At 36.4% G+C, this 25,338-nt stretch overlaps 1 protein-coding gene and 1 long non-coding RNA gene across 4 annotated transcripts in view; one reads left to right on the top strand and one right to left on the bottom strand.

The window, feature by feature from the left end:
* Positions 1-23,678, top strand: part of PITPNC1 (phosphatidylinositol transfer protein cytoplasmic 1) — an 88,519-nt gene extending 64,841 nt beyond the window's left edge. For 2 of the 3 annotated variants that reach the window (XM_084492201.1, XM_084492202.1), the window contains 4 exons: positions 2,752-2,847; positions 11,307-11,462; positions 12,199-12,262; positions 19,134-23,678. In XM_084492201.1, coding sequence (XP_084348327.1) covers positions 2,752-2,847; positions 11,307-11,462; positions 12,199-12,262; positions 19,134-19,393 — 576 coding nt within the window. In that variant the 3' untranslated portion in view covers positions 19,394-23,678. Of the gene's footprint in view, positions 1-2,751; positions 2,848-11,306; positions 11,463-12,198; positions 12,263-15,663; positions 15,783-19,133 lie in introns of all 3 variants that reach the window. The other variant, XM_084492203.1, reaches the window with a different exon arrangement.
* On the bottom strand, positions 22,532-25,293 carry LOC311420871. Its single transcript, XR_014684578.1, has 2 exons — positions 25,043-25,293; positions 22,532-24,470 (listed from the first exon to the last, which is right to left on the bottom strand). It is a non-coding gene; the product is annotated as an uncharacterized lncRNA (long non-coding RNA).
* Between the last annotated feature and the right edge of the window lie 45 nt (positions 25,294-25,338).

Below are 25,338 nucleotides of genomic sequence, written 5' to 3'. Positions count from 1 at the left end.
AAGTCAGCAATTTAGCCTGAAGAAAAAGGAAAAAGAAGAAAAATGGGAAAGGAGCTTGGGAGGGGTGGATTCTTTGTTTTTTCTTACCATCAACTCATACCCAATCTTAATGTTCTGGCTTAGGCTACAGGGAAAAGAGAAGTCACCAGCAAAGTATGTGCTAGGACATGTCATTGCAGGCCATGAAGGAAACAAAGGAGAGAAACTTAAATGTACCAGCACTTGTTTTGTTGCAGTGTCCTGAGCGATCTCTCTTAGGATCATCTGCCAGGGCTTTTTTTTTTTTTTTTTTTTTTTTTTTTGACATTTTTCCACAAAAGGAACAACTTGACAATTGTAAAAATGACCCAATTAAAGCCTCTCTTCCACTTTTTGTCATTCTGTAGGTGAATTAATCTAAATAATGTTCTTCATGAGTTTTCATTCCTCTGAGAAATTGGAAGTGTGTAAATGTTAGTCTGTTTTAAGAAGCTGTCACTGAAAAAAAAAAAAAAAAAAAAGAAAACAGCCATAAAAGACACTTCAGCCTGAACGTTGCCCTGTTTTTCATTTGATTGTGTATTTCAATCTCTGTTAATTATCTGGCTTCCAAATGCAAAGCATGTCCAATTCTTTCCAATATAATATTTAATATTCTGCCTTTCTTCATCATCTTAAGGACACAGATTGTTCTCACCATTCATTTTCTGCACATTTGCAAATACAGTTGCACAGATTGGGAGCCTTATGCTTCTTTCCATGGCCTTTAATCTCTTCCCTTAAAACTTAAATTTCTCTAGTCTCTTTGATCACAAACACAATAAACCCATCCTCCCTACAGGTTTTAAGAGAATCCCAGATTATGTGGCTAGGAGAGGCAATAAGAGAATTAGAGCTAAGAAAGAAATCAGTCTTGTTCTCTAATGACTTCTTATTTTCTAGTGCTGATAGCGTGAGAAGATTAAATCTCTGTCTGCAAATCTTACGAGGACAATCTAAGAAGGGGAGAAGTGTAAATGATTAGACAAAAACTTCTGCTAGCACAGAGAAGTGAGAATGTCATTCAGCAAACTTTTGGAATGGAGGAAGTGGTCAGAGAGTGCCTAAGTAGCAAATAAGGCGTAGCTGAAATAGCTAAAAATTCATCCTGGTTTCGACAGATTGGCAATGGCATCTGCCATCTGCACTTCTAGCAAAGCATTTTAAAGAGAGAGAAAGACTGCAAAACTATATTAGTTAGAGGTGCAGTATGTAGATCAAGCCTGTGTTAGAGCAGGGTGCATCTTCAGGTGAGTTATTGGGAAAGAGTCCACATTTAGATCCTTGCAAACATGCAAAGTTATGCATCTGCTTAACGGTATTAGGCTTATATTTAAACCAGGTGCTGATTCAGGGCTTAAGTTGACCTGGTGATGCCCATTTAAGAGAAATTTCCGTTATTTTACTTAAAGCTCAGAGTATATAGTGAAATGCATTTTGTTCCAGAAATAGTTCAACTGATTTTGTCAAGGTGCTGCACTGTATACCTGGATTTTCTTGGAGGGGCAAGTAGGGGGAAGAGAAAGCAAAGAAGCTTATCAAAACCCAACTTATATTATATACATAAGACATTAAAGTTATCAAAAAAAATCCCAATACTAAGAAAGAACGTTACAGGGAGAGGACCTTTGAGCTCAATTGTTTTTCAAATAATCAACATAATTTTTTTTGCAAAACAAGGATTGGGGAACAAAGTAAGCATACACATAGAAACAGTCCAGAGTTTCCCTTCATTCTGTTCTTCTGCAGTTTCAGATGTTAACATTTTATATCCAGTCCAGTAAGCATTCAGTGTTGCCTTTTATATTCCAGTAGAGAAAGGTGAAGTCAATTTCACTCCAAGATAAATTCGAGTTGTAGTCAAACTAGCTTTTCATTTATTTGAATTACGTTTTCCTGAGCAATGTTCTTCTTACCAGCTGGTACACTAGTTCACTGCACTCCATTGCTCACTTTGAACGCTTTATATGGGAGGCTACATTTCTTTCAGAAATACCAAAGTAGCATTCTGGTTATTGAATAGCTGTTGGCATTTTGTATACTTAACTGTTTCTGTAAGATGAAATGAAATGAACAGTGTTCACTACATGTATTTAAAAAACAAACGAACAATATTTATGCTTCCTGGAAATGTTAGCTGTAGAACATTGTGCCCCAAAGGAAAAAAAAATGAAAAAAAAAAAAACCAACACACATTATTAGCTTGTTACTGATCCTGACAGTGCATGCACAACTTCCCTGAATTTTATGGCACCAATTCATGATAGCCTTTTATTTCCAAGTTCCAAAATCACGAGTGAAAATTTATTGCAGACAAAGCCCAAGTCCCATGGGTCACTAAGATACCTAAATGATTAAATTATGGATAGAGTCACAGAAATATACTGTGCTGCAAAGTGAGTATTTTCCATATATGCCCATCATTTGCCTTGCATGGAACAAGGAGCTTGGTGTCCAAGGCCAGGTCCTAAAGAATTAACAAGAACACATTACTTACGTATGATCTTGATAGCATCCATTTTCTTTCTTTTGCCTGCTTCCATACACTTTGGCACCAGCCTTAGGCTAGAGAATGTGACCGTGTCCCACAGTGTCTTACAGCAGAAGCCGTGCAAGTGGAAGTCTGAATACATTCCATTGCACGAGTTATCAAAAATGGCTTGTAACCCTCATTCCAGGTGTGTTTTATAAGTACATTGTTCTGTTAGTATTATGTTTCTTTAACTCCTGCAGATTTTTGACAATGAAGCTAAAGATCTGGAACGAGAAGTCTGCTTTATTGATATTGCCAGTGATGAAATTCCTGAGCGCTATTACAAAGAATCAGAGGTAAGAGACAACTTGATTGTGAAATGATGAAGGGAATGTAAGAGGCTGCAGTAAAGCCTTGATAGGAATCAAAACAATTTTACTTTGATATGAAATTATGGTGGTCACTAGAATTTTAAAAGCTTTTGATTAAATGGGAAGCTGATAGCAACCTCTCTATCTAGATTGCTTGGCACTTTCTTTTACAGATTGCTCCAACTTTTTGAATTGCTTTTATATCCTTATCAGTTTGTGTCCTTTTCATTCAAAATACAAAAGATTTTTCTTTGAATTGGGAAGCTCATTTAATTGTTTGCAGATCTGAGCAGTTTTAAACATTACTGGTTTCTTTATCCACATCCCACCCCAAGAAAGAAGTCATGTGAAGTGTCTAAGCCTGAGGCAAAGGACAAACATGCTGCAGTGAGAATAGGGCTGATGCACAGTTGCTCAGGGGCAACCATGACGTGAGACCAAGAGGGACTGAATACTACCTAATGTAATAAATCTGCTAAAAAGCATCAATGGCAAGCAGATGCATTCGCTGTCCTAAAATTCCCCTGAAAATTGCTCCCATGTATATTTGATTGTTTGACTGTTTCTTTTGGGTCAATGCAATTAACTATTCTGAAATCAGTAACAACCATGCAAACGAAGATGTGGTCTTAATGTTTTGACATCAGACGTAAAAAAATGATGGTTCAGAATGAGTAACTAGAGAGAAGTGATCAGATCTATGCTTGCATTTCATTTTGGAGATATGATTTGCCTCTGGAGCCAAGTATATATTCATAGCTGGCAATGAGTACGGCAGCTGTTTGACTATACAAAGTGAGACTACACAGTCATTTTTAGGATAGAAAATTAAGACTTGCCAATGAATATATTTTTATACCATAGGAGACATGCTTTTCAGACTTAAAAAGTCAGGTAATTGTTGTCTTCTATTTATAGATCCTATTTGAAATTTTATGTCCTGGTCATAAAATAAAATTGGGTCTACGGTAGAATGAAAAGTAATTTTATTAGTTTCCTTGGGTAATAAAACCACTCTGTTACATACCAAAAATTATGTAACACCTCATGAAGCAGCTTATTGGTCCCATCACCTTATCTGAACTCCATGATTGTCCGGTTCCATTTAGGAATGATTGCTGTTATTGAACGTATCAGTATTTGACCATGTTTTAAAGAAATCATGGAAGATTTTTCATTTTAGTGTGTGCGCTTCCACAAATTGTAAACATGATGGTAACATCTAGTTTTTCAGCTTTCCCATTTTTTGGAGCCAACTATTAAACATAATTTTCTTATGATTAATTTCATGATATACAAAACCAGCTTCATCTTAGGTGAGAAAAGAGTTTGAATCCGTGTTGTATTTCAAAGACAAATCTAGAGACCTTATTCCAAGCAAAATGGAATCTTTTTTATGGCTTTAAACAACAAAAATAGACCAGCATCTGTTGTTTTTTCTGTACCGATGGATGACTTATATGTTGGCTTCCAAATTCTGTTTCAGAATTCCTGCAAAATGAGAACACCTTAGCATTTAACTGTGCACATACTGTAATTGATAATTGAATTAATAATAGCTGAATTCAGTGAATTCCAAAGTTTACAAACTCTGTATTTTATGCTACCATATGATGAACATGAAGCCAAGTTCCCATTCCTGCTGAGGTCTCTTACATAATTTAGGAACTATAAAAATATTTTTAATGTTTGTAAATGTAATTTCTGTCTGTTTTCAATCGGAACGGTATTAAAAAAGTAACTATATATAAACGAGAAATGGTCTGTGTTTTCTAAATAACAGTTTCAGAGATAATTAAAAGGTATTTTAATTACACTAATAACAATAATTCGGCTGGTTTTACATCACTTAATCTGAATTGATACTAAGGTTAAAGATTAAAAGTGAAGTACAATCCTCAGGATTAAGAAATAGATCCGACTGGATAAGTGTTCTGACTCTGATCCAGAAAGAGCAATGAGAATGATTTAAATTCAGGCATGTCAGTAATCTCTTCATTTCAATGGCTCTTTCACATGCTTAAAATTAAACAAGTTCTTATCAGGGTCAGCATACTTATAGAAATAATCCTTAAATTTCTTTTATATCCTGATTAAAATGCGTCCCTCTTCAATTTAAAATATACTTGTTTTTAATGGCAACTTTCATTGTCTAACTGTATTACTCGTATATTAGAGAAGTAGCTTAAATAATTTAAACCTGTTGTACACTACTTAACCTGCTTGGGTTTTGTTAATAAGCCTACATATAGAGGTGGTTTTCTGATATGATCAAGCAGTACTAATTACACAGTTGCAATTAAGCTAGTATTTGTGATTTCAGTTATTTTTAGCTTTAGAGTGTTCACTTGTCCTTGGTAAGCTGTTTGTGTCAAAATCTTAAATTTTTCATTCCTTTCTACATTTTGACTGCAACCTTTCTTTGCACTTGTGCATCAAATTATTCACTGATTAACTTCACAACTAACTTCAGCAGTTTTAGTGTTTTATTTATATAATCAAATGATATGGTAGTGTATATATTGCACAGATATCATTAATAGAAGCAATAATATTGGAGTTACCACTGAAGGCTTCATGAGATATCCAAGGGACCCAAAGCATCAGACATTGAAAAGTCAAAATATAGTTAGCTGGAGGCTTAAGAAGGGTTGTCATTGCATTAAGGAACATTTTGAAGGAACCTCTGCCAATAATACTGAGTGATCTCGACCAGAATCACTTAAGTGATTTGAACACCCTTAAGAGTGGAGGGCTTATCTGTCAGTGCATGCACAAAGGACTTAAATTACAAGGTGGATAATGATTCAGAAGACAGTTTTGTAAGCTATTACAGACACGCACAGAGTCCAGCTCTGTCCTCTATGGAAGCATTTTTAGAAGACTGCAGGAGGTAAAACTGCAGGAATTCTGGATATCCCAAAGCAGATAATGCTTGTTAATTTTAACTTAATGACCATCTATGAACCTCATTGGTAAGTGACCACCAGAGTCCTTACCACTGCTCCTACACCGTAAATGTAGCTTTTTTATAAACATGGACCTAAAACCTCTTAATGTTTTAAGATGTTTAAAAGTAGGGTTCTAAAGTGAGAAAGCTTAAATCTAGATCTAAGCTAATAGGTGTGCCTGTTTTTCTATATTAAGTCATACATTTCCAAATCTGAATGTACATGTTACATTGAAAACAGAATTATATCTTTATAAAGGAAGTACAATCCTACAGGTAAGAGGATCTGTCTTATTTCCTTGTGACTTTACCATCGATGAATAAGTATCGCCAGCCATCACATATTCCCCATATAGGCATGTATATTTATCTAAATTATAGAAAAGAACAAAACTGAGCTGTGCTGAAGGGTGAGGGCCTCAAGTGAATCATTCACTGAAATGAAACATTTACTGTAGATATGAGATACTGAGCAAAATGTTCTTTGCCACTATATTCAAGTTCTCAGAATTAGCAGTGCTTCATTTCCTGTTTATAACAAAGCAGTTGAGTTGGACACATGGAATAAACTTTTTAAGCTACCTTCAAATAGAAAGATTTTGTGCAGCTGCTGCAGTTTCCTTCTTCAATTGCTGCCTTTTTTTGACTTTATCACAGCTGCACTGTAGTAGGTCCGGCTTTCTACTGTCCAGGTTGAATCTGTCACATTCTGAATCCATCACATGCCTTATCCAGAAAACTATGATGGTTGAAATAATGCAGCTGCCTCAGCTCCCACAGTGAGTGCATGTAGCTTTCAGTACCATAGTTCAGTACAGGACATAAAAACAAATGAAAATACCCTTTTACTTACTAAAGTCAGCTGTGAGCTCACATAAAGGCTGACTGGATTATCATAATTTAACACCTCAAAACTGTCCCTGTATTTATAATTCTTTAAGTATTTAGCTGACTCTTCCAGAAAACACATTTTTTATGGAAATTCAAAAAGGGAAAAAAAATGTGTTTTAAAAATTACTCCAAATAAATCTCTATAGTAGCGTCTTAACATCAACAAAGCTTTCCAGAGCACTAGGCTAAGTAAGCTAAAATCCAAAACCTAGCAACTAGAGTTGACGGTGAAATGCCAGATCCCATGTATTAAAACCATGAAGGATTGGTTCTGAAATTCAAGATCAAACAAATTGGTTTTCAGCTTAAACAAGGAAGAAAAAAAAAAAAAAAGACAACTTCAAAAGCATACTGGTAGAATATATTGCAGTAGGAGTCTGAAAAAAATGAATCCATGCATGAGAAGGAAGGCAGGAAGAATCTTTTTCTGGGGGCATTTGGATACCATCCAGTAAGAGAATAGGATGTATGGCTTAAGCACAATGCACTTTCACCTGTGGAGACCATATGCAGCTTGAGGATCTTTTCAGTGCTAAAATGACCATACAACCAGCAAGTCATTTTCGAGACAGACCGGTCATGAGATGAGCAAGGTGTCTCATACAAGCTTCCACCTTACAGACGAAGGGAGGGCGGTCCTATTAGCAGCAGAGTAGTATGGGATCTTCAAATCACACCTGATACCATGGCATAGTTAAGGGAAAGTATGCACATTAAGATTTGGAAGTTACATTCCTATAAGCAACAAAAGTGTTTAATTATTTCACTTCAAGTGAAAAATAACATTTCAGAATTAAATGTGAAAAGGCCTTACAACAAGCCAGTGCTGTATTTTCACATCAGTGCTTGCCTTCTGGAGCAGGGGTTACAGTTCCACATCTGATGACAATGATGTCTGCAGTCCGTGAGGTACACTAAGTAAATAAATGCTAAATACAAAATAATGGGATCTCCGACTGTAAGTGTGCTGACTTGGGATCTGACAGACGTGACCTAAGTAAGAAACACGGGGAGAGTGCCATGTTTGGAACCATACCCATCCCACTGCAGCTTTTACTTAATTTCGCTGTAGTTTTATATTTTATTCTCAAATAAGCCCAGCTCACAGGTAATGATGTTTCTGCTATGTTAGCAGAAGTGCTATTTTTAAATCACTCTGCACCTGGCAATAATGTATTACAAATACAGAGTAGGTTTTACTCCTCTTTAGCAAAAGGATTTGCCAGATGGGCTTTCCTAATAAATTGGGTCTGATAAAAGCACAGGAAGGTTATTTAAACAAAAAAGATTTTTGCTATGCCATTACATTTAAAACAGATTGAGGATTTTGCCAGTAGACAAATTAAGAGGAAAATAGTGAACAGAGGCAGTGTTCTTTGGATGATGGGTTCTATAGAAAGGAAGGCATGGGTGGCAAAAATAAGGTACACATAAAATAGATGACCTAAATAATATCATGAATATGGTTTCAGATGTAGGATCAGCTTGCCTCGTTTCCAGTCACTGATAGAAGTTTTTCAGGCTTCTGTTTGTCATGATTCATGGCCTAGAGAATATGCTTCTTCACTTCAGCCTGGTGCCTCTGGCATGTGTTAGGCAAATTGCTGTACCTTTCACAGGCAAAAAAAAGGAAAATCCATGATCTGGTATGGCGAGTGCTCAGCTCTTCCTCCCAGGACCTGGAGAGATGTGGGCATGATGCAGGAATCTAATTTGTCCTACCTGACTAATCTAATCAGCTGCAACATGAAGGTCAGGAGGAGGAGCAGTGCTGTGTACTGGTACTTTTTTCTACTTGCATTTAATAAAAAAATATCATCACTGCTTCATTTTTTTTTAGAAGAACCTGATGTGCCTAATTTCAGAAAGGGTTCCGTGCCGTGAATCTTAATCTGAGATTTCAAAGCAGTGAGTTAGGCATTTAAAATCCTTCTGGGTTGTGGCATTCACGTCAATGTTCTCATTGATTTCAATGGAACCAGACGCTGAAGAGTGTAACATTAGCAGTCCTGGTCACACCAAAGGTCTTTCTGGCTTGGGATGCTCCCTGTGGCTGTGACCAACAGCAGAGGCCAAATAAAGGTTTAAATATAAGGAAACATATGGAAATTCTTCCTCTAAATACTTTCTCACATAAACCATAGCACAAGCAACTCCTGAGCAAGAATTAGCATCTTTCTAAAATAATCTGAGACTGTAAGTACCTAATTTTTTTTAGCATCTGGGTAAAACAGCCAGTGATATTAATTTTACTTAGGGCAACTCACCGCTGTAAAACATTTATGCCCTTTGAATTGATGACGAAGAGATTAAACTCTCATGTTCACTTTGCTTAATGTGGCTGTGTGTCTCACATTGCACTTCTCAGCTTATACACAGCCTTCACATACTGCTCCCAGTGAACCAGTTTTAACTCACCCAGGCAAGCACACAGTAACGTCTTTAACACACTGAACTTTCATACAGCAGTCTGGAAATCTGTTTCTCTGATTCTTTTCTTTCTCCTGGCTTCCATTCATCAGTCTACAATTTTGTAGTACCAATATGTTAACGTTTTCAGAAAGGCAGGCAGTCCCATTAAAGCTATTAGATACAAGTTGCCTATACTGTCCATCATTGCCTGGCTCTTTGCTTGAAGCTGTCCAGCCAATTTGTGACTACACAGCATGTCCTTCAAGAAAAATGGACATGATTAAGGGAAGTAAAAGTGCCATCTCTGGGCACTCTTAAAAGCGTTTGGAACTAGGAGTGATGTCATGGGTGAACTGCATTGCAGTAAATGGGTTGTTCGGGGGCCACCAATTTAAAAAGGATTTCCATTATGAATCCACTTGTCTGCTGGGTTAACCTTATTAAATTAATTAATAAATAAGCAAACAAACTAAAACCAAGGGTTGTTGCGGTTTGAACAAGACACAAGTCTTATCTATGACTGAGCAGTCCTGCAGTGTAGCTGTTCATTATTTAATTTTTATTTAAGGATTTTGAAAGTTTGGTAGCAACTCAAATTCATTACATTAATCTCTTTGGACTGTATTGATGTTACTCCATTATGGATCTGATTATCACTGAACCGACATAAAAGTATCCCTGCTTAACACTCAGTATTATTAAAGGGTGTATCCAGAGTGCTTAATGAAGACAATGGCTTCATCCCACCAGTGTATGTGTATGTAAGAAACAGCAGACCATCCTTACATAAAATTACTATTTTCTTTTGATTTTCCTTTTTAGAAATACTTATTTTATACTGCAGTATTTTGCGGGAATATTTAAAATGATACTTTCTTCAATCTATTTCTTTACTTATGGAACCATCTATTAGCATTTTACATCTTAGTTCTTTTTACTTTATTATTATTATAGTGTTTGCTTCAGGCAGTAATCAGCTATAAAACAGCTCTTTCAGCCAGAAAATATCTAGATCAATCTGAGGTCAAGCTTTATTGAGTGCGAAGAATGGCAACAGCATGTGACTATGAGTTGTGATATACAGTGGTATGTTGCTATGATATATGATGATGCTGAATTGTTTTTTTTATGGTGATTTAACTTTGAAACTTTATTCTACTGCAAGTTTAAAGTTTCTATTTAGAAAAAGAACATGTCAGCAATAAAAGCAATGACTTTCACAGAGAAGGAAGCCTGTCACCTCATTAGAACTTTGTAAATAAGCTTTAATGACAGCGCTTCAGTTTATGGAAAAAAAAAAACAGAAACCAAGTCAGGAGATAACTGCACACACTAGAAAAAAGGAATGGTGCTGAATGGTATGTAAGATCACAATGGAAAGAAGAAATTAAAATCCCAGTAGCCTTATTGATTTGTTAGTTTTTTTTTCTGATCATCTTCCATTGAGCACATAATTAAAGCATACTTAGATAAATGTTTAACAGCTTTTCTAATAAAGGATGAATTTAAAAGGGCTTCCCAGATCTCAGCTTTGGGCAAGGCAACACAGGTGAACACTGGTAGATTTTACAGTTGGTTAAAGACAGCCAGTGTTGAAATCAGTGCTTCATAGTTTTGCCCAAAAGCATCATAACTCAGTTGTAAATAGAAATAGCCAAATTGGAGTTTCATACTTAGGCAGAGATCTAGATATACAAGTTCACTTAAAATTGCAAAATATCAGCCAGGGTCACATCAGTGGTGATGCGTCAAAGCTTAAACTGGACATGATCTCATGAAGACAGGCATGGATAAAAAGCACCTGTAAGTCACACTGGGGGAGCAGTGTAAAAACAAGTCCTAAAGAAACAACATTGCTTCATTGCTTCCAAGGGCCGTAAGTAACACTTGGAGTGCATTGCATTGGAATGACTTGCAATAACATATTTTCCTATAGCAGAAAATGTCCTAGATCAAATGAGCTCCAAAGTAGCTTCCAAGAATGCCATCAATTCACTGGCATAAAAGACAGGCATAAAAGACAGGATTGGACATTATTATATCCTGGCGCTCATTTAAGCCCATTTCATTTTACTTTTTCATGATGTTTATTAGTGTTTTCATATTTTATATCTTACCAAAACATTTACTTTAGCAGACAGACAAAGAGGACTTCTCCAGGATTTCTGAGTATATTTGCTTTGTTGTGCAGGATCCTAAATATTTCAAGTCACAGAAGACTGGAAGAGGCCAATTAAAAGAAGGCTGGAGAGAGACCCATCAGCCAATTATGTGTTCCTACAAACTTGTGACTGTGAAATTTGAAGTCTGGGGACTTCAAACCAGAGTAGAACAATTTGTACATAAGGTCAGTGAAACAAGAGCTGTTTCTTATCCTTCACGTAAGCAGAACTTGAGTACTATCCTGCACAGGAATATAACTGTGACTATGTTGGAGGTAGGAGGCTTAGCTGAATCTCTCTCAAGGTCTGAGAGGTCTGGAGCAAATCCAAAGAGTTCATCTCTGGGTGTAAACTTGACAAAGCCTGGAGTTACTTGGGTCTAAGGCTGAGAAAAAATATCAGTAATATTTTCAGTGCTGTGATAAATATATGAGCTAAAGGATTTGTGGGTATAAATGAGTAATGTACAAGTTGTAGTGATGTACAGTGTTTCTTACAGATAGTGGGAGAGCTTTCCAATCAGTCTAGTAAAAAATGAATTACTGAATGGCACAACAGGCAAATGATAATACTTTTCAGAGGGTTGACTTTCTACTCATCCAAAGAATTAATAAGGAAAAGGAAAAGAGTTCCAGTCTGTTTTCCCAAAGATTATGAGATTCAGTACATATTCCCAAATGGCTTCCCATGCTAGGCAAAGCCACGCTGATGTGATCCAGCATTGGCAGTAGTTCCGTTGTGAGTGGGAGGTTGGACTACAAGACCTTCAGAGCCAGGATGTCTGATTCTCTAGGGTATGTCTTCTTAGAGATAAAACTGACAGAATATTTTTCACATTAAATCTTGTTGAAAGTCAACACTGTCACTTTTCTAAAATGTTTTGGTGCTGCAAAGATATTTAACCTTTTCCTTGTTTCACAGGTGGTCAGAGATATACTATTGATCGGTCACCGGCAGGCTTTTGCCTGGGTTGATGAGTGGTATGGTAAGTGTTCTCCAAATTGAGCTCTTTGAGATAAAAAGCATATCACAATTAACAATTTTCCATTTGCTTTCATAGACCATCAGGTCCTAGCATAAGTTGTTCATGAAAGAGACAGAAATACGTTCAGTTTCTCTGGAACATACGGAGTTCATTTATGGCAGGTTCTTTGCTAGCAAGGATAGATTGTATTTTTGGCAGCTGGTAGGCATCATACAGGGATGCCTCTATATCCTATGCATCTCAGAGTATACATCAGTCCAGTCATCCTGCACTGTAGGCAGATAGAAGCTCTTGTCTCTGCCAAGAGTCATCTATATGGAGAGCTGCATGCAGGTTTTATTAAAGCTTCTTATTAATAATTTCCATACTGCAAACTCCTAGGGCCTCTGATCTAACACATTTTCAGCTTTTTATGAAGGTTTTAAAGTGATAATATGGATTGCAATAACGAAAAGATAGAACTCTAATGTCCTTTCTGAAAAATGAATATAAATATAAAACCCTCTGGGTCTGATTGAACAGCAGCTGCATGCAAAAACTGTTCTGAATCCATGCACCAGCTGTAGTATTGGGCATAAGTTCACAGGGTTTGTCCTTTGTACGTGTATTTTCAGTAAGATAAAACCATAATCATAGATACTTGTAGAAGATAAAATATCCATCTAACATATAATAGTTATTTGGGAATATAAATATCTTTGAGAATATCTTATAAATTGAATAGTGCATGAAAAAGCTTAAGCTGTAATGATTATAAAAATACTGAAATCTACTAATATATATATTACTTCTATTGCGTAGCCATAAACTAATGCAATAATTTTATACCCAGTAAGGAAGACTTCCAAGAGCTTTTTTTTTTAAGTTTCGATATATATATTTTTTAATTTCTTACCTGAAATGTAGTGATCTACTATTTTCCTGCACAAAATGAAGTCTCCTCTGTGTGTGCATTTATAAGGATAAGGACTTTTGAGAACAATAGTTACCTGACTAGACTATACTTCTGCTGTTTATTCCCCAAAACAGAAAAAAAAAATGGAGATTAAATTATTTCCCCGGGTAGATCACTTAAGATGTTTTCTAAATTGACTTTTTGACAGCTGATTTAAATTGATACAGTTATTTTTCAGAACAGATGCAGTTGTGTTGACTTTTCTTACAAAATGTAATAGTTTCTATAACATTAGAACCATGACTGATTTTAATATGTACTGTTCTGACTTTATGTATAAAATAATCAAAGAAAACAAAGAAATTTTAACTGATGACTTTAAATAAAGAAGCCTGACTTCACACAGTAATTGAGCCCAGAAATTTGCCCCCAAAATACCTCTTAAAGACAAGACAAAGTAACAGTACTGAGAAGCCAAGAGTGATCTGCACTTTAGCAGAGCTTTTGATAAAAATGACAACTGAGTAATCATGAAATTAAACACATGGAATAGTTTTGGCCCAAAAATATTTAGCCACAGATTCTTAACTCTTAATATACCCTGTCAAAAATACTGCTTCTACAAACAAAATACCTCAGTACACAGTTATCTGTGGATTTTTACTGTCATGATGTGTCTTATTAAATAATATATTGTAATTTTAGTATGTACTTGTCAGGTGAAGTACAAAACCTGAAAAATCTCGGCTTTTTTAAAATAGATATGAATAAAGATTAAATATATAGCAAGGCTTACAAAAGAAGAAGAAAAGAAAGTGCAGAATGTTAATTTAGGTAACTCTCTTTGCTGTCTGCTGTCTTTATAGCTCTGCAGTGTTCTGAGAATAGCAGGTGGTAAGACTTGCTGACTAGAACCGAGTATTTCATTATCTTTTTAAAGAGTCTGCTTGCTGTAAATTATTACCTTTTCAAATTAAAGTTTGAGAAAGACTGAGATGGTGCAAGTCAGCTAAACTGAATCAAGTAACCAGTATATTAAAATCAGTTATCAAGCATACTATGTTACTGATATTACTGATTGATTACTCTTACTGCTACTGTAAGTATGAATGTGTCTTGTTTACTAAACTGGATTTAGCTTTATTAAGAAAAGTCTACTTTCAGAATGTTAGTTACTAATAAAGAGCATGTTCTTTGCTTGGCAAAATGCATCTTAGCATGTTACCTACATGGCTTATCAGCTCATCTTCAATTTCAGACAACAGGGGAAAAAAAAAAAAAAGTTGAAAGAGTATGTTAGTGGTATTCCTTGTTTTATATTGGTCAAAATCTTAGATTACACTCCATTTTCACTGATGAAGTATTACAGCATGTTACTAATATAACAGCTACAGTTATATCTTTCCTTAAGAGCTGTCTCATAAAATGCATCACAACCCACATATCGCATAACAAGAAGTGCTGTGATATAAAGTGCACAAATCCACATGGCACATAATCAACTTGAGAAAAACAATAGCCTCAAGAACAGAACCATGGCGTACATTACCAAAAATGGTACACATTTCCAAGTGTACTGTGCTAGTAAAGTGGTGTTTAAATTGTATGTATAAAAGGTTGATGTCTATTTTCATGAAGCTCCGTAATTATGAAATAATTGCAAAGAATGGACCAAAATTGTGACAGCCATTGTGTTCACTTATACCTTACTCACAAGTAAAATACTCAGAAGAGTAAGGTCACAAGTCAGCTAATTGGATTCTGAATGTTTTTACTATTAGTATGATTTACGACAAAAACGTCTTTAAATCTTTAACGATTGCTTTGAGTTGCATAGCAAGCATTTAACATACTACTTGCAAGTTGGACAACATCAGGCATACCTAGACAATGATAAATGATCCTACCAGTAGAATTACCCTTATTTGTAAAGTATGTGTAATTTTTATAATGCATTAAATGGCTTGAGGCTACAAAGCTATTAACATATTCACTATTAATCCACTTTCTGGTGTAATTAAGTGTTAGCTTCTGGAATCTGAGGTGATGTGTGTTTTAACAGTAAAACTGTTTGCTGGTTTTGAGACAAACTATGCAAAGATAATATAAAATCTTTTAGAAAGTTCCTGCAAAGGTAAGTAAATCTTTACAATATTTATGTATCTGTCCTTTATTCTAAGGGATCTTCTAAAATCTTTTTAGAAGATCTTGGCTTTTGCCAAGGCCTGCACTTCAATACTTTTTTGCCTACCTTACGCTACACAGATTCTCCCAAACAATTTCCACTCCTTCCTGTTCTCTGACTCCCTTTGACTTAACCTTCTTACACCTTCCTTGGCTGATATAACTACCTTTATGAGTCAAATTTCATAAAGCTAGTTGCTCCATGCTTTTTTTAAATCTTTTTTGGCTTCTGCTGAAAGACTATGTACTCCTAGAACCTTCTTAAGAAATTAAGTTTGCATTGAATCAATGGAAAATGCCAACAATTTTGAACTTTTTACAGATATGACTATGGATGATGTTCGAGAATACGAGAAAAATATGCATGAAAAAACCAACATTAAAGTTTGCAACCAACATTCATCTACTGTGGATGAAATAGAGAGCCATGCCAAAGCAAGAGTATGTCAATTTTTAAAACGTATTGCCCATCCTTAAGTAATACACCTGCACAGATCAGAGAAGAGCAGCCAACTGATCTTGCTGATCAGTCAGTGGAATTTCTGGGCAATTTTGCCTCAACAGGAACAGAATCTTTCTCCATGAAGTGCAATCCTTTCTTTTGCACTGTAAACTGCCACTGATGTAAGAAAGGGTGGGGTTGGGTTCGCATACAAGTCCCTGTCTTCGGGGAAAACAAAATTCTCTAATTTGAGTTGGATGCATAAAGCAGTAGTTAAATGTCAGTTCTACGTTCTATATTTGAATAGTTAAAAAAAAATAAAAATGCAAGAGTTCAGACTTCTTCAGTCAAAAAGCCAGGAACATGGAGAGTGGAAAATTTCTGTGGGACTAATAAAATTCTTTGCTTCACCAGGAAAGAAAGCTAATGACTTATCCACTAATTTTAATGTCATCATTGATTAGCTACCAACAAGGTGAGAAGTACTTTCAGAAGTATATACCAGCAATCTGTGAAAAAGGGCACATTGATGTGTAGGTGCTCTGATTCAGATTCTGGAAACCGTAAGACTGCAGGTTCCTAATTTAGGCACCTCCAGTGGATGCCTAACATTGGAAATTATTAGTATCTGCAAATAGAAAAGATGCAGTGATATCTGCATCTAAAAATGTTATTGTTTCTTTGTTTCTGTGAACAGAGCAAAGATGGTTTTACTCAAGTAACAATTGTGGGGCAAGGCCTGAAGTCCTAAGTCCTTTGTTCTTGGTAAAAATTCTCACCAGTATGAGATGTTATCTACAGGATAAACAGGAGGACAATTCTTGTGTTTGTTTTGCTGCAGTTCCTTGGCATCAAGGTTACTCCTTACCTGTTCAGTGAATAGACTTTGGCTCTACACTTCAGGATTTGGCTTTGTATGAAATTTGCCATCCTGAGTTCCCATGTGGAAAAATTACCATTGAGGTCAGGACAGAATTTGTCATTTATGAAAAAAAGAAAGAGCAGGGATATATTTCACAGTCTGAGCCTTCTAAGCTCAGGGCAAGGACTTGTTTTACTTGAGAGTATATCAGAACAGAGGTCAATTTAAGGTGAGTATAAGTTAAAAAGCAAAATTCAGCTGAAGGGATAATGAGTATTTCATGTCTGAATTTAAAATTTACAGTCTTGGAGGATACCGTGTAGTAAAACTTCAATCAATTCCCACTTAAATGGCCAGTAAGCTGAGAAATCATCCTGTCTGGTTTCACTCTGATTCATTTAAGACAAGCTTTATTTTATTTTATATAAGAGTCCTCAATCAAAAATAGCTGAGATAAATTCATGGTCTTTGATGTTGGGGTGTTTTCAAACAGTTTGAGTTCAGAAAGACTACACACTGTTACAGAGCAAAATAAAGTGTAAATCAGCAAATCAGGTTCAAATCTATCTCCAACACAAGTAGGTGTTGAAGACACAGTTCCTCCTGTTTATTTAACAGACCACCTGTTTATTTCCACCACTTATCTCAGATTTGAAAAGAACTTGGTCCTCCCTCCTAATAACTGGCACTGGCACAGCTCTGTGGGCTGAAAAGGCCCCTGGAATGTAATCTGCAGTGAGGAGAGAAGGCAGCTGGCAACTTGTTTGGTTTTGTTTATTTAACATCATGTTGTAATACAACATAAAGCTTCTTCTACCTAACATCTGCAGCCAAGGCTACAGATGAATGCAGCTGGCTAATATTAAAAAGTATCGATGTACTGAAAATACATCATTTTGCCTTTTGTATGGTAAGCTCTATGGCCAGTCCCATGGCTCAGACACTCAGATATACCAGAATTTTGTGTTGATTAAAATGCTAGTGTTTATATTTCTGGGTTGTTTTTTTGTTTGTTTGTTTGCTTGGGTTCCTTTTTGAGCTTTGAGGACTCAGAGAATCTATTAAATGCCTTAATGAAACTTGAATGAAACTGCTAAATTGTAGTCTTGAAAAGGAATGCCATATACCACAAGATTTACAAAGATGTCACACAAACTGACAACAATGGATGAGAAGGAGTAGAGAATGATAGCAGTAATGTCTTTATCATTTGCAGAACTTAGTTTTTTATTATTTGATTGTGAATCATAAATTATCCATATCCTACCACACTCCCACGGGGTTTTAATCACATCTCCCAAAGATTTATTATGTTTTATAAAATAATTACCCAGAAAGAACTCAGAAGAAATATTACAGGGCGTCTTCTCATGTGTTGGGAAGAAGGGGTTGTTGGTTTCTGTTGTCTTTGGTAGGAGTCAGCTCTTTCAAATAGTATTTTTCAGATACTGGGTTTTGCTCTGTTCTACTTGGGGTAGTTTGAATATTTTGAGTTTAATTGTGTGATTCTTTCATACATACAGATTTACTGTGGTGTTCAGTGAAAACCATACAACTTATTTCAGTTGGTTTAGTGGACATCTTGCAGGCAGTATAGGCATGAAGCAGCAGGCTTCAGAATGTCATACAGATTATGTTTTTTCTCATGTTACCCATTTGCAGCAGATGTCATTCATTTAGGATCTTATCAAAAAAAGTTTTGGGCAGCTCAGTTTAGAAAACCTTATGCTGGGATTGCTCTGCCCTCTTGTGGGTTTCTACAGCACTGTGACACATTGGTCACCTGCATGAGAAGACTTTCACTACTTCTGAAACATCCTGTGGACCTGATTTTCCATAGCAAAGTGGCTTTGACGTTTCATCTCATTTTGCCTGTTTTCCAGGGATGTTGGAAAATGTGTTGTGACTATCAGGTCTGAGGGAATTCTTTAGGCATTCTTAGTAGAAAAGCATAATGCCCCAGTTCTGTGCAAGCAATAGTAACTGGAAGTCACTGGAAGCTCTGTTTGGGGAGAGAGAAGTTTTGATAATTGATAATTGCAGTAGGGAAACAAACCAGTGCCAGGCATTTGTCAGTTTATGTTCATAATGTAGACGAACAAAAAAAAGTCAGTTTTGTTTTGTTTGAAGTTCTGAAAAATTCTACTTGCTGACTGTGTATCTAAATATATTCTTTAATTGCCTGTGAAATAGCTTGATTTTTCCATCAGTTACTGATATAGTACTCATTATTCAGTTCAGACACAGACCCAGATAGAACCATTAGCACGTGCTTAATGTACTTCGTTTTCTTTACATTGGCCTTTTATTGTACTCCAGTCAATGCATTAAAATAAGATGGAATTCATATGGAGAATCATTGAATGATACGCATGATAAGAAATCACTTTCTGATTTAAAATTTGGTTGGAAGTAGTTTAACTGAGTTAATGAAATCATTTGAAATTATTCTAACATGTCATTTGTCTTTCTTTTCTTCTTATTGAAGACATGACAATGGATGAAGTCCGAGAGTTTGAACGAGCAACTCAGGAAGCTACCAACAAGAAAATTGGGATTTTTCCACCTGCAATAGCTATCTCTAACATTTCCATGCCTTCTTCAACCCGCAGTGCTCCATCTAGTGCTCCATCAACTCCTCTCTCCACAGATGCTCCCGAATTCCTAACAGTTCCCAAAGACCGGCCTCGAAAAAAGTCTGCTCCAGAAACGCTCACTCTTCCAGATCCAGAGAAAAAAAAACTTTAAATTAACTCAGCATGATTCCTCCTGATAAGCCATGTCTACCACAGCAAGAGTAACATAATACAGTTTCTAGAAAGGTCATGGTGGTTGGTTGGTGTTTGTTGGATTTTTTTTTTGTTGTTCTTGTTTTTTGTTTTGTTTTGTTTCGTTTTGCTTCAGATAATCTCACTGTTGTGGAAAGATTGCTTCTTTCCTCAGGCTTGATCCTTAAAACCTTCAGAGAAGTGCATGCAAGAGAATGTAATTTATATATTCCTAAAGCAGTGTTCCAAGCCATATGGTGCATCTTACTGACCTACAATGAAATAGTCTGAGGAGAACCCTATAAACGAAAATAAATCTTTCTGTAGCAGTATCTCTACGTACAAATCCACATCTAGGTCATAGCATTTATAATTAGGAATAGATGCTCAGTAAAGCTGCCAAGGACTTCTGAGGCAAATTTGTGCCAAGCAGAATGCAGGGTTAACTGGATAAAAAAGCTCCAATTTTCTTCTTTTATAACTGATTTTAAAATCCATCCTACTCTCAGGCTTTTCATGTATGTTCATAAACCTTTGACCTGCAATTCATTGTACGTGAACACCAACAGCAATCACTCAGATTCATATTTTGCTTAATATGACTCAGGATTTGGGGCCTAGCTAACAAACATGAAACTTTTCAAACCTAAAATACCACTGTATTGAAGCCCCAATTGTAATTAATTATACTGACTTTGAGGCCATTGAACTATTTCTATCTTGCACAGAATTTGTAAAAGAAACCACCTATTTCTTGTAGATAATGTATTTTAATAGCTTTCCTTTTGTGATCTCTTAAGTTCATATTGGTGTTCCAATGATGTTCCATGTAAAAATTAAAAAAAAAAAAAAAAAGAAAAAATGAAAGAAAAAGAAAAAGCAGCTAAATTGAGCCAGTTGAGAGGGAAAACCAATGAATTTTGTCTTGTTCTCACTGAAAGAAGAGTGGTAGTTACCCTGTAAGACCTTGAATGTAAAGGAAAGAAAATACGAGATATCCTTTTTCTTTCCTGGCTCTCACCATTCCTAAACAGCACAATCTCTCCTAACAAAAAGCTAGTTCCAGGCTTTACCACCGCCTTTAGGGAAGGAGTGAATAAAATAAGTCACTTGGAAAAGCAAATGAATCGTGGGGCTGTTCAGTCCATGTAGGGTGACAATAAGGAAACAGAAGTCTGCATGTGAAATCACTCTTCAATCTCAGGAATTAAAACTTAGAATGGATGCTTCCCAGAAGGGAAGTGTAGATTGAGGGGGGAAGAGAAAAATGAATTGCAAAAGTGTTCTCTTCCTTCCTTCTTTACTTTTCAAAATGTAAACTCAGTGAGAAACTTTCCCTCTGACCCCCATTTGGGGTACTTTTTTCTCTTTCATACAAATTGCTATTTAACTATCTATCTTGATGGGTAGCTGTAGTAGACATTAAATAAGCTGCTGTTCAATTCCCAGTGAATGATAGCTGTTACATGAATGATACAATCAAAGTGGGTGATATTTTGTACCACTGGTGACGTGGTACATGGATAAAGAGAAGAGAGTCCTCCAGAGCTGAACTATCATTGAATACTGAACAATCAGTTTGGGGATGGCCTTTTACCTGTACAGGACGTTTGTGCCATCTTCTCAGCACAATGTAATGATTTGACCGGCTTAAATGCACTGAACTTCTCAATGGCTGTAGATCCAGTAGAAGTTATGTTGAATGTGTGGTATTTATAGGGTAGTTTTAGTAGCAGGAGAGGTAATTCCACTGTCAACCTGCACTGAGAACAAGTGTATATTTGATTAATAGTTTAAACCCTGTAGCTAGCAAAATCCAGAAGCTCTTTGTAGGTTAGCTATGGTCTGACTTCATGCTTCCTCCCAGTTACTGTCCATGTTTTGCTTTGCATTTCTTCCCAGAGTTTGTAATTCTGTGTAGCTAGTAAGCTGACAGGTGATGATTTTTTGTTTGAAAAAAAAAAAAGCCGCTGTGATGCTGCAAACAAAACTTTATTGCATTAGTTTATGATTTCAGCTTTAAGAGTGTGCAAATTAAGTAATAATGAGTATAACTGGTCTAATCTTTATTATTTATTTAGTAGCAAGATTGAGACATTGGCAGAGAAGGGAAACCTTTTAAAAGATAAACTGTTGTTGGTTGTTTTTTATTTCCTGAATTTAACTATGTAGAAATAGTTTAGGTCTGCTCCACCTGATGAAAGTCTATTTTTCAATTAATTTGTTGTTTGTCAAAGAAAAAATTGCCCAGCTCTAGTTAGTCGTAATTTTCTTGTGCTTACATGTTACTGTTTCTATAGAGGTTTTGGCATCTGGGTTTGTTACAGATTACTAGACCAAAGCAGTTATACCTTTACTCATGTTTAACTGATTCATTTCAAATCCCATGTGGATAGGATGATTATCACACCGTGTAGGTTTGGGAGGTAAGGCATGTATGAAAATTATTAACATGCCTTAACAGGACACATCTTATAGCTGTGTGACAGATATGTAGGAGAAAGACACTGATCGTGTCATGGAAAAAATGCCAGACTCATTAATGCTGTGTGTCCATCGGCATGTGCTGCTGCCGTAGTCCTTCCACCAGGCAGTGCTGGTCTTGAGGAGTACCAGATTTATTGACCAAACAGCCTGAATTCACTGCTGGCCAAAATAAGGTTCATGATCATCCATGCTGCTTACTAATGAAGGCAGATTAAAAAAATCTAGATATCTTCATTGCTTTGGATAAGAAATATGCCAGGCTTTTACGATGTTAGTAACCTCCACCATGTTCTACTTGGTTTTCCCCACCAGTCAGTAATTAACCAGTTTGTCCATAAGACGTTTAAATATCATCTCTGTTCCTGTGTTTTTTTTTATTTTGGTTGGTTTGTTTTTATTTTTAATTTTATGCAGGATAGCTTCTGGAATACTCCACAAAATCACACATGAAATGGAAAGGAAGGTCAGAATGCTTGGGTAACATCTTGAGGCAAAGGGGTTGTTTTCATTACTGATTTTGTCAGAATGCTTTCTACTGCATTTTCAAGCATCTTTATTAGGAGAAAAAAAAAATGCAGGTATTCATTACTTTTTTTGCAAATATAAATGATGTAATTAGTGAATACATCTGTAGAGGGTATGGTGGGACCCAGCAAAGGTGAATGGGCACAGCAGCTGTGTATTCCTATTCACTACCAGTGACAAAAGAATGACATGCTATAATTCTGCTAGGACTTCGTAAGGATTTTTTCACCAAGAAGAATACAGTTCAGAGTAAATAATGTTTGGACTTTGTTTGGGCTTCTATTAAAACCTTTTCCCAGCTTTGCTCATATTTTTATATATTTCTTGTAGAACAATTGTAACAAAATAACTGGCAATTGCAATCTTCAGAAGGGCAGACCTCCTCATAAATTAAAAAAGGAGGCACCTAGGAAAGGAAAGACTATGAGAAGCAGCACATTCCTGAAACACACACTTAATGGGATTTCTTATGAATGTAATTGCTGATTTTGTAAATGACTGGATAAATCCTGTGGAAAGAAAGTATTTGACCTTATTCTTTGACTTTTTTTTATTATTATTATTATTATGGAAGGTGATTGTGTGACATCTAGTAGCCATTTTGCATTAACTGCTGCTGTAGAGATTTTGAAATGGAGATATTTGTTCCTTGACTTATTTTGTAACAAGACTGCTACAATTTGTTAAAACTGCTTTGAAGCTTGCTGCACTATAACTTCCAAACAATGTGTTATCATTTGAAATAAGCCAAACGTGTACGCTTTTTATGAGTTAGTGCAGTAAGAGAGAATTCATGATCTTGTCAATAGGAGCTTTTTTTGTTTCCATTGTTTGGACTTGGTTTTATATGTGTAAGTTAAAATTGCTAACTACGTCTAACAATGTTTTGCTTTAAATGAGCAGCATGGTCATTGAATTACAATCTCCTGTAGTTTTGTGGTGTCACTTAAACAGATTTCATTGGTTTATTTCATTTCTGTGATAATTCCACATGACTCTGAATGTCCAATAATTCATTTCTTTTATTTAGAGTTCTGATAGCTACATTAGGCAATCCATTACTACCATCAAAGAAGGACCAAGTTTTGAATTGCTCTGCATTTTAAACAATGCAAGGCTAAGCAGGAGAATTTGATTGTCATATTTTTCATCCATTTCAGTTAGTTTTTGATTTTTCCTAGTTATTTATTATTTTTAATATTGTATTTTTCCTCGCATTTTGTTGTAAATAAACTACCAACAAGTATTCTTTACAAGTGTGGCTGTTTTCTTCTACTCGGTCTTCTCTGGCAAGCAACATGGCCATTAACATTTCTACCACCAGCTCTGCAAGTCACTTCCTCAAAATTAAATAGCACAAAGAATTGGCATTGTAAGGGAAATTTAAACCGCTTAGCATCTGCTAGGTCTTGTTGCTCCTCAGCTTTTAAAGATTTTATCAGGGTAGCTGTCCCCTCGGGCTCATGTTAGCCCATTCATTTGTAAATGACCATTTGGTTGATAAGGAATTTTTTCAGTAGGGAGCCATTTCTAATTCTGCATGCAGAGTTTTGCAGCGCATGGTTGTAGTAAATACTGGAAAAGAGAACACTGGAAACCTCTCCAAAGACAAGAATCCTTCCTACCTCAAGTCATTTCATTTCAGTCAATGGAAATGTCAAGTGTACAATGTGTACAATGATTCTTTAAGTTTTTAAGCAAGGGCTTACTGCATATGCATAAAGCTTTCTGTGCCCCAGAAAATTTCTAGGTGCTTACTTGGTATAGAAGTGCTTCACAACAGCGTAGGACTGGAAATAAGGAACAAACATTCAGATCGAGAACACTTCAGGTAGAAATGACAGGATTTACTCTGTAAACTATCGGGTAGCTACAGCTGCTCTGCAAGGCGAATCACAGCCAGCCAAAAGCATGCAGCAGTGGGTGATGCGACGTTGCCAGATGCAGGGCGTTTTGCAGCTCTGGCTGCAGAGGTGATCAGTACCACGTCCCAAACGGGCTGAAGGAGTCACCGGAGTAGATTCCCATGACCAGCTAAAGAAATGCTGACACAGGATTGTGATAACAACATCAGAGGACAGTGCAAAATGTAAAGTCATGCCAAAAGGCAATCAATGCAATGCACCTGGCACGAGAAACAGCTGTGAAGTACAGGGTGCAGCAGTGCCTATGTGTTGGGATGGGACGGGGACATCCAGGTACAATCCAACAGTTAATGGCATTGGTAACCACACAAATGAGCCAGAAACCACACAGTGCTGCGGCAATGACTTCTTGGTGGCTTTGGTGCATTAAGATCATGTCGGGATGAGTTGGCTTTGTTTTTACATTTGGAACTTGTATTACAAAGACTTCTCCAAAATTTACAGATAAAAAAAAAAAATAAAATAATGCATGCACGCATGTTACAAAGTGGATAAAAAACTGGACCCAATCCTTTCGCTATTAAAATCAGTGGAGCTGGTTTGTACTCTCGCAGAGGGGACAAATTCCACTGCTAATTCTTTACAGAACTCCTACCTAATGAGACATTGAATTAATTTAATCTTAAAGCCAGCAGCACTTTATTGTGTAGATGCAGACTACCGACACCTGTTACCTGATGTCCTTTACTAACCTGCGCAAATTGATGCATTTTTCTGCACGATGAAGCGCTCACACAACGCTACAGAAGTCTGGGGAAATAACGGGAAATAATCTGAGTAACGCGCGCATGAAACACAACTAAAACGTGCAGAACGCTCTGCGCTTTTCTGCTCTTTGGCAATATCCCTTGGCAGAGCCTCCCCACACCTTGCAGAGACGGAGGCAGAACCCACGACCCCACATTTTTGCGGATTTCGGCTAAAAAATAGCAATAAATGCGCGCGTTCCCCACCGCTCCACTCCCCGCCCGGCCCCTGCCGGCCGCCC

Source organism: Aythya ferina, assembly GCF_964211825.1.
Source record: "Aythya ferina genome assembly, chromosome: 18".
Taxonomy (NCBI): Eukaryota; Metazoa; Chordata; class Aves; order Anseriformes; family Anatidae; genus Aythya; species Aythya ferina.
This window is presented reverse-complemented; position numbering and strand designations above follow the sequence as displayed.